This window comes from Lissotriton vulgaris, chromosome 6 (genome assembly GCF_964263255.1).
Source record: "Lissotriton vulgaris chromosome 6, aLisVul1.2, whole genome shotgun sequence".
NCBI lineage: Eukaryota > Metazoa > Chordata > Amphibia > Caudata > Salamandridae > Lissotriton > Lissotriton vulgaris.
Genome location: NC_141694.1, coordinates 1875439868 through 1875450323, shown reverse-complemented (window position 1 = coordinate 1875450323; position 10456 = coordinate 1875439868). Strand labels below are relative to the sequence as shown.

Here is a 10456-nt window from a genome sequence, read left to right as displayed (position 1 = left end):
TTCTTATGGCCATAGTCCACATGTTGCATAATGTAACCTCTGAGAACAAGGATGAATAGGCTATATAAGGACATTGGAATGATCCATGCTTCAGTGATGAATAGTGAATTGATGTTGGATAAGTGATTAGGTTTGTTATGTATGGAGCATGTAGAATGTAGTACTGCAGAGTGTGCATTGATGAGTGCAAGGTGGAGGGTGTGTGAAGTGGGTGTTAGCAAATCCTGTATCCACTGTATGCATTCTATCTGACCAAATACTAACTTAATGTACTATGTATTTTTTAAGGGTCTGTCTTCTATTTCTAAGGCTGATATGAAAGAGGAGTCACTGAAAATTGAAAATGGAAGCTCAATTATAGAGTTCTTACTCATTGGCCTATCTCAGGATCCGACTGTGAAGATTTTTCTCTTTGTGTTATTCTTGATGGTATACCTGTTGACTCTCATTGGAAATATGTGCCTTATCACAGCCTGCATCAGTGACCTTCGTCTTCATACTCCTATGTACTTCTTCCTGGAAAACCTTTCCCTGGTGGACATTTGCTTAACATCTGTGATTGTTCCTAACACATTGTCCCAACTTCATGTTAGGAGTAGAATCAGCTTCACTGGCTGTGCAGCTCAGATGTACACTATGTTGTTCTTCTGTGGTACAGAATGTGCGCTCCTTGCAATCATGGCATATGATCGTTATGTAGCCATAAACTTTCCCCTGCACTATACAGTCATCATGCGCATATCTATTTGTATTACATTAGCATCCTGCTGCTGGTTATGTGGCAGTGTGATAGCATTCTCAGGCACCTTTGTTACACTACGGTTGCCAGTATGCGGGTCTGAAATTAATCATTTTTTTTGTGATTCCCATGCTGTTCTGAAGATAGCATGTGGTGACACGTATGTCACAGAGATGATAATCTTCTGTTCAGGAATCTTTATACTTTTGATACCAAGCCTCTTCACTGCAATCTCCTACATCCGAATCATTATGACGGTTATGAGAATCCGCTCCTCTGAAGCCAGATTAAAAGTCTTCTCCACGTGTACCCCTCATCTGATCGTTGTCACCATATTCTACAGCACCGCCATCTATATGTACATGAGACCAGTGTCTAAAAACTCTGAAGATTGGGATAAAATGATCTCTGTATTTTATACTGTGACCCCACCAATGCTCAACCCCATTATCTACAGTCTACGAAATAAGGACGTGAAGATGGCTCTGAAGAATGTTTTCTTAAGGGCACATTTTGAATTAACATCCTACTTTTGTTCAGCAGCAGTTCAAAAGATGAGTATTCAAAAATAAGTAATAGGTATGTGAAATAAAAGAAACCCTCGGACTAAATCACTTAGTCGAATGCGGAATCCAAGCCAAGGTTACATTATGAGTTGGTCACAGATAAATCACTGATTACCATAGATTATACACAGTCAAGAAAATGAAGGTGGAACATAAAACCACATTACATTTCTTTTGTATCAGCATTGGGTGTACATCATCGATTAATGTAGAAGCCATAATGGTTGAAAGTAGTGCATGTTTACCAGAAGGGTCACCTATGGACAATGGGCATTAAGTGGCTGTCACTAGAAAGGGAACCAACTGAGTCTTGAAACAGTTTAGTTACCTCAGGTGATGAGCCTGTGGATAAAATTGTCTACGGTTGTAAGACACGGTATTTATGCTGGGGATGCTGATTGGGACTATCCCCAGAGGATCGCTACCACCGAGTTGGAGTGGACATTGGCCATTAGGCCTGCAGGGCCAGACTGCCTCCTATGGGGCTACATAGCTACAGATTTTGTTGGGTAATATATGACAGGTTTGAGGAAGGGTGACCGGTACTTCTGGATTTGGGTGGCAGTTAGTTATAAGCTTGCCATGTGAGGTGACAGGGAGAGTTGGGAGTTGGGAGGTGGGGTTACACAACGGTAATCAATGGAAAGATGCATAGGAACCACCCGGAATATAGCACATTAGTCAGTGAAACAACAACTTCATAGCAAAACCAGAACATCCTTTACCATCTTATGTTGGAATGTGAACGGGATAGACAACTAACATGGTTAGTGTCTGGGTCATTGCATGAGTGAATGGGTAATGCATGGATGATTGGAGGAGTGGAAGGATACTGCATGATGATTTCAAAAGTGCATGGGTATTTGCGGAGTAATTGGATAAGTACATGGCACTGACTGGGTGATTGGAGGAGAGCATGGGTAGTCACAGGGTTATTGCTGTAGAGCATAGGAAGTGCCTGCATAATTGAAGAAGTGAATGAGTAGTGTCTAGGTGATTAGAAGACTGCATAGGGTAGGTCACATATGATTGGAGCAGTGCATGGCCAGTGCTTGGGTTACTGCATATGTGCATGTGTAGTGCCTGTGTGTTAGCAGGAGTACATGTGTTGTGCCTGCATGATTTTCTAAGTGCATGGGTATTGCTTGGTTGAATTTACAAGTGCATGCTTAATGCCTGCGTAATTACATGACTTTACAGGTAATGCCTGGATGATTGCTTGAATACATGCTTAGTGCCTGGGTGATTGCATGAGTACATGGGTACTGCCTGGGTGACTAGAGGGCTGCAAGGATAGTGTACGGTGATTTTATAAGTGTCTGAGTATTGGCAGAGTGATTGGACAAGTGCACAACTAGTGGTTGGGGGATTAGATGAGTGCGCAGGTAGTGCCTGGGTAATCGAAAGAATAAATGAGTAGTATCTAGATGATTATAGAACTGCATGGGTAGTTGATATATGATTGGAGCAGTGCATGGATAATGCCTGAGTTATTGCATGAGTGGATAACTAGTGCCTGTGTGACTGCAGAAGTACATCGGTTGTGCCTGTGTAATTTTGTAAGTGTACGGGTATTCCATGGGTGATTAAAGAGCTGTACGTGTACTACCACAGTGAACAAAGCTATATATTAGTAATGCATAGGTGATTTTGCAACTACAGAGGTTATTTTTCAGAGATTGAAGAATACCATAGGTTCTTGTAAAGTAATTTGATGAGTGAGATAATTCAGTTTAAAAAAATGAATGACTGCAATAAAAGTAACTCTAAATATAAATTCATAACATTATGCTTATTACATTACTTGAAGTAGATTTGAAACTCATTGAAACAATGTTTTCAGTTTTTTATTATAATCTAAATTTAAAATATTTCAGAATTAGTTTCTGTAAAAGAGAAGAAATAATTATGTTATTGCATATAATATTATAGTTTTGAGAACACAACATAATTTTAGAATTACATAACATATTCAGTTAGCCTTTTTTGCTGTTTTCAGATTCTATTGAATTTCACTATACACAGTGATTTCAATGTTGATCATTATGTAAAAGCAGGCTAAAAAATACAATCAATAGGATTGTTAAAAAAATAAATCTGTGTTCAAAATATTCACAACAAACTCAAATATGTGTTTACATTATTAAAAATATACACTCTCTTTAACATTTCATATAATACAAAGATCAAATATATTAACTGCATCTTTCAAACTAAGTTTTCTAAATACAATATCAAAGAAAAAAACGATAATTGAAACAGCAATTGCTGACATCTTCCCAATAGCCCGAATGATGTTTCCGAAATCATTTACATTGAAAATATCCAAAATAAACTTCTTAATTCATATTGACATCTTCCCAATAGGCCGAATGATGTTTTCAGAACTTTGGCATCAAAAATATTAGATATGAATTTGGTAATTCATAAGGCAACCGACATTTGAATTCTAAATGGGAGTCATTACAATGTTGTTATGTTATGTTATGTTATACGTAATTTATATAGTGCACAAACACCAGATTAATTTCTTGGAGCTTCTCTAGGAGCTGCTAGAGTGATACATTACTCATAGGCCTGTCTAAACAGCCATGTTTTTAGAAGTTTGTGGAAGGTCATGAGGTCTGTGTAGGATCTGATCTCTAGAGGCAGGGAGTTCCAATATCTGGGACCTAATGTGGAAAACCGTGTTCCTCCAAAGCGTTTCTGTTTAAAGGGCAGTGTTACCAGGAGGTGCATATGGGCGGATCTCAGGTTGCAGTTCAGGCTGTACCTATTGAGCAAGTTATTGATGAATTTGGGGTTTCTGCCATTCAGAGATTTAAAGATAATACATCCCACCTTGAAGGCGCATCTCTGAGATATAGGTAGCTAGTGTAGCTTCTTCAGGAGAGGAGTGACGTGTTGGCGTCTGTTTTCCTGTATAATCAATCTGGCCGCCTGATTCTGTACCAGTTGCAAATGGTGGGTGAGGTAAGCCGGGATGCCAAAGTATAAAGAATTGGCATAATCAATGTGGTATATAACCAAGGCAGGTACTGCCTGTTTTTTTGCTTCCTGTGTTGGAAATCTTCTAATTCTCCTTATTTTTCTTAGTTGGAAAAAGCAAATTGAAATTACGGATCCTATTTGGGTTTTCATAGTGAGCTCATCATTAAATATTACTCCCAGGGTTTTGGCATGTGTGGGGGGCTGACCCAGCTCTTAAGGCCAGAATTGGGAGCTCCAAGGGATCAGTGAGCCTCCTGTAGGAATCACTTCCGTTTTATCTGGGTTTAATTTCAGATGATTGCTGTTCATCCAATCACGGATGAACAGCATCGTCATCTGGAATTCGTGAGTGGTGGCCGGGGAGTTATTGATGGGGAGTACCAGTTGAAAATCATCCGCGTAGTTGAAGGTTTGGACATTCCTTTCTTTCAGTGCATGGATCAGGGGGAGAAGGTATAGCCTGAATAAGTCAGGGAAGAGTAAGGTTCCCTGGGGGACATCACACATGGTTTTAATCTTGGGGGTCGTGAAACAGCCAAGGTGGACTGCCTGAGTTCGGTGTGTTAAGAAGGATCTGGTCCAATCGAGGGCTGTTCCTTGGATTCCCACATCCCTGACACGGTCGATCAAGATGTTATGGTCAACAGTGTCAAAGGCAGCTGATAAATCCAGAAGCACCAGGGCTTGAGGGGATCTTCTATCTGTCTTTCCTCCCAGGGTATCCAGTACTGATACTATCACTGATTCTGTGGAGTGAGCTGGGTGGAAGCCATTTCGGTGTGCATCCAGGTAATCGGACTGCTCCAGAAAGGCTGATAGACTTTTGGCTACATGGGTTTCGAGTAGTTTGGCCAGATAAGGGAGCAGTGAGATAGGTCGGTAGTTGGTCAGGATTTTAGGGTCTGCTCTTGGCTTATTTGAGAGGGGGATGACAAAGGCATCCTTAAAGGTATGCGGCACATTACCCTGGATCAATGACTCATTTAGAAGGGTCATGGCTGGGCTTGGGCAAGCTGCAAAGGTTTCCCTTAGGACCCAAGGGAGACAGCAATCCCTTGGAGATCCCGATTTTACTTTTACCAATAGGTCTGTGAATGTTTCAAGGTTTATTGCTGGAAACTGTTCCAGCCTGTGTGGATTCTTGAGTTTAGTAGGGTATACAGGACTCGAGTATCTGGGGATACTTGCTTTAATGGTTTTAATTTTGTCAATGAAAAGTTGTTCAGGGAGTCGCATAGGGATTGCGTAGGTGTGGATTTTGATGTCACTCTGTCAGGGTTGGAGAGTTTGTTAATTACTGCAAAAATGTCTTTTGAGCGATTTGTGAAACTGATGATTGTCAATGAGAAATATTCGGCCTTTGTAATCAGTATAGTCATTTATTTTGAAGTTTCTAAGTGCTTCTAGGTCAGTGCTTTTGTTATTAGGCAAGTATTTGCTTTTCCACTTCTTTTCAGCTTGGTGCAGAGCAAGTTTCAATTTCTTTAAGTCAGGGGAAAACCATCTCTCTGCTTCATGGTGGCGTGCTTGCTGTATTTTCCTGAGAGGAGCATGCCTATTGCTGGCTGTCATAAGCCAGTGCGATATGTCTTTCTCATTCTGATCAATGGAGGATTGAAATATGGTACTGTTAGTAAATGTCTCAAAAAATTGACTTTTGTCAATAGTGATCCAGCTCCTGATTGATCCCGGATCAGGTAGTCAAGTTTTGGATTAAGTACGATTATTTATGGAGAATTTCATCAGATAGTGGTCGGACCATATGCAGGGAGCGACATCTAGATTGATCAAGAATAGGTTCGTAGACCATACACGGTCTAGTGTATTCCATTTGATGTGTGTGGTGGTAGAGATATGCTGACTTAGGTTGATCCCCGCAAGTAGGTCTGTTAGTTGAAGTCACCAACCATCAGTACTTTTGCATGGTTTGTTATGAGGTGTGCCATCTGTTCACTCAGAGATTTTGGGAACTGTGGCATGCTTTTCAGTGGTCTGTAGAGTAGCACACAGACCAATGGGGCAAAGTCAGATTCTAGTGTGGTAAATCTAGGCTAGAGAGTGCTGTGAATTTAAAATGTTGGTGCACTATAGCTGCCACGCCCCCCCCCCTTCTGAGGGTGGTTGACTTGGAGAATGTAAAACTTGTTAGGTAGTGCTGCTAGAATATCAGGGGCGGAACCCTGTGTTAGCCAAGTTTCTGTTGGTAGTAGGATGTCTGGCTTTTCCGTCATCAGCAGGTTGTAGATGTCTAGTTGGTGTTTAATCATAGAGTGGGTATTTAGGTAGATGATCGATAGGCCCTTTCCTTGTGTATAGCTTGAGGGTCAGTGCATTTCGTAGGGTGTGTAGAATGACTGAATTCGGGAAAAGAGGATCTTTTTTCCATGACACAACAGGTCTGCTACTGTAGCCTGGGTAAGGTGGTGCATGCACCCCTTACTAAGATATAGGCTACCTGTATCTACCTTTAATAACAGACACATATAAACCTATGTCACTCCTATGGCAGGCCTTAACAATCCTGAAGGCAGAGTGCTTGGCTTTGTGTGAGAGGGTGCCCATGCATGAGCAGGACCCCTCTGCAGCTTTCACTATCTATTGTCTGAAGCTCTTCTGTGATGCAGCCAGGCCATATACTCTTAAGTGCATTGTAACCATGCAGCAAATACTAACTTCGGAATGGCTACATCAAAACATGTCGTGTTTGGAGTCAACACTTTGGAATCCTACGCCCCCGGCAGTCCTGGCGGCGGGGATAGAATTCCACCCTTCTAGAAGGAGAGACATGTACACACTGGTCTGACCGGTAATAGTTTAAAAGATCCTCAGCATCACAAAATGGATGCTACAGCCACTGACACGAGTCTGACCTCCTGCTGCTGGACGAAACTCTGGCAGGAGAGGCCTGGACAATAGGTTTCCTTTCACAGGGAGGTGTAACCACCTCTCAGACAGGCCTTAGTGTATTGGGACTGGGAGGGTGGATTCATAGAATGCTTTACAGACAGTGCTCAGGGCACACCTGGTGTCCCTGTGCATACCCCAGTTCAAACCGCTTGCACGGGAAGTCAGCCCCTACTCTGACGCAAAACTGGACAAAGGGAAAGGGGTGTAACCACCTACTCCCTGGGTCCTCCCATAGGTGGGACCCTAGAGTAAGTCCAACCCCTTAACTTAGTATAGGAACCCAGTTCTTAGGACTTGAGATTACACCTGGATGAAACTCTGTAACATATATCCTGGAACTTCGACCTTTTATTTCGACTAGAAGATGGAAGCATCTTCTGTGGGGACAAGGAGTGACCCCCCGGTTCAAACAGGCGCCAGTCTGCATGTCCGAGGCTCCCACCGGACTCTGAAGTATCTGCGACTCAGAACACAGACTTCCAGACTTCTCAGAGGCCGACACAAGATCCCAGCGAAGCTGAGACCTGCAGCCATCACGAGAGATGTGGGACCGGAACTCCTGGGCACCGTGCACATTTGCTAGTGAATCCACTTCCCGAGCATTTCCTAAGTTGTGCATTGGGCTACTCGTAGTTCATGCCCGAGCACCATCTGCACCAACAACTGTGGGCCTACACTCCACGAGTGTTTAGTCAGCCCGTTTTAAGCATTTCTGCTCGAGACCCCTTTGTGTACCCTGGTCCGTCGACTGGTGGGTCCCCACAAAAATAACTCTTCTTTCTTTTGGGCTTTTCTGGTTGCTCCAGACGTGCCCTGACTCCCTAGCAAGAGGTTAGTCTCCTAGACCTTCCTGGTCTGCGTGGGTTGCTGTTGTTAAGGCTTTTTGGGTCCCATCCCGAATCCGACACTGCAGCACTCGACATCCTTTGTGGGACAGCTCAAATCCAGCACCTGATTGTCATTGACGCCTCCTGGTCTTCGTGGCTGAAGAGACAAGCTTCACCTTCTTCACCTGCAAGCACCCGACATCGGTGGGCATCTGCTCATCACCTTCCTGGTCACGGACCATGACCCAGACTCTCTCCCCTCTGCTTTCAGGTTCTTCACTACTCCGATCCAGGCTTAGGTCCGCCCGGACACTTTTCACTTGGATGCCAGCAGCACTTTGCAGCAGCTCTCCATTGAAATTGAAATCAGACACGAAAAGACACCTTTGCACAAGTGTTTCCTGGGTGAGGTAACTCGAGTACTCTGGTGCTCCCATGGGTGTTGACGCTACAACCCCCTAGTTCTAAAGGGGTTTGTTCCAAGTCCTCTTCACCCATGCAGATCTCTAACCACCTACACACTACTGATTCACTCCTCCAATAACCCAGGTAGTACCCATGCACTTCGGCAATTCTTCTGTCATTACCCATGCACTCCTCCAATCACCCCTCCAGCATCATGTACTTATCCAATCACTCTGCCAAAACCCAATCAGTTATAAAATCACCATGCACTGTCACTGAAGCACTCTAATCATCCAGTCACTACCCATGTACTCATGCAATGACACAGGCACTAACACTTGCACTGCTACAATCCCCTGTCCACTACTCATGCAGTCCAGTCATCTCCTTGTCATTACTCATGCACTCCTCCAATCTCACAGCCAGTACCATGTACTTATCTAATCATTCCGAGAAAACCCAAGCACTTATAAATTCACCATTCACTCTCCTTGCAGTACTCAAATTATCCAGTAACTAGCCATGGACTCATGCAATGACCCAGGCACTAACACATGCACTGCTTCAATCCCCTGAGCACCACCCATGCAGTCCAGCCATCTCACTGTCACTGCCTATGCACTCCTGCAATCATCCAGTCAGCACCATGTACTTATCTAATCACTCTGCCAAAATCCAAGCACTTATAAATTCACCATGCACTCTCCTTGTAGTACTCAAATCTTCCAGTCAGTACCCATGTACGCATGCAATGACCCAGGCACTAACACATGCACTGCTACATTATCCTGTGCACCACCCATGCAGATCACTAACCACCTATACACTACTGATTCACTCCTACCGAGGTAGTACCCACCCACCAATGCACTTCAACAATCCTTCTGTCATTACCCATGTACTCCTTCAATCACCCATCCAGCACCATGTACTTATGCAATAGCCCAGGCACAAACACATGTACTGCTACAATCCCCTGAGCACTTCCAAAGCAGACCTCTAGCCGCCTAAACACTATTGATTCACTCCTCCAATTACCCAGGTAGTACCCATGCACTCCAGAAACCCCTCTGTCACTACCCATGCACTCCTCCAATCACCATTCCAGCATCATGTACTTATCCAATCACTCCTCCAAAACCTAAGCAGTTATAAAATCGCCATGCACTGTCCTTGCAGAACTCTACTCATCCAGTCACTACCCACGTACTAATGCAATGACCAAGGCCTTAACACATGCATTGCAACAATCCACTGAGCACTACTGATGCATCCAGTCATCTCCTTGTCCCTACCCATGCACTCCTCTAATCACCCAACCAGCAACGTGTAATTATCCAATCACTCCCCCAAAACCCAAGCACTCATACATTCACCATGCACTTTCATTGCAGTACTCTAATCATCCAGTCAGTGCCCAGGTACTTATGCAATGGCTCAGGCACTAACACAAGCACCACTTCAATCCACTGAGCACTACCCATGCAGACCTCTAACCACCTACACACTACTGATTCACTCCTCCAATTACCAAGGTAGTACCCATGCACTCCAACAATCCCATGCACTACTCCAATCACCCATCCAGCATCATGTACTTACCCAATCACTCCGCCAGAACCCAAGCAGTTATAAAATCACCATGCACTGTCCTTGCAGTACTCCAATCATGCAGTCAGTACCCATGTACTCATGCAATGATCCAGGCACTAAGACTTGAACTGCTATAATCACCATGTGCACTGCCTATGAAGACCTCTAACCACCTACACACTACTGATTCACTTCTCCAATTTCCTAGGTAGTACCCATGCACTCCAGCAATCCATTTATCACTACCCATGCACTCCTCCAATCACCCACCCAGCATCATGTGCTTATCCAAGCACTGCGCCAAAACCAAAGCAGTTATAAAATCACCATGCCCTGTCCTTGCAGCACTCTAATTATCCAGTCACTACCCATGTACTCATGCAATGACCCAGGCACAAACACATGCACTGCTACAATCCCTGAGCACT

General features: G+C 43.7%; 1 protein-coding gene across 1 annotated transcript; it reads left to right on the top strand.

The window, feature by feature from the left end:
• Positions 1-315: 315 nt before the first annotated feature.
• LOC147709720 (olfactory receptor 2D2-like) lies at positions 316-1311 on the top strand. Its single transcript, XM_086926076.1, has one exon. The coding sequence runs from the start codon at positions 316-318 to the stop codon at positions 1309-1311; it is 996 nt and encodes a 331-aa protein (XP_086782202.1).
• The last annotated feature ends 9145 nt before the right edge of the window (positions 1312-10456 follow it).

Excerpts from the sequence above, each read along its gene's own strand:
- LOC147709720 (XM_086926076.1), top strand. The coding sequence starts at position 316 with ATGAAAGAGGAGTCACTGAAAATTGAAAATGGAAGCTCAATTATAGAG.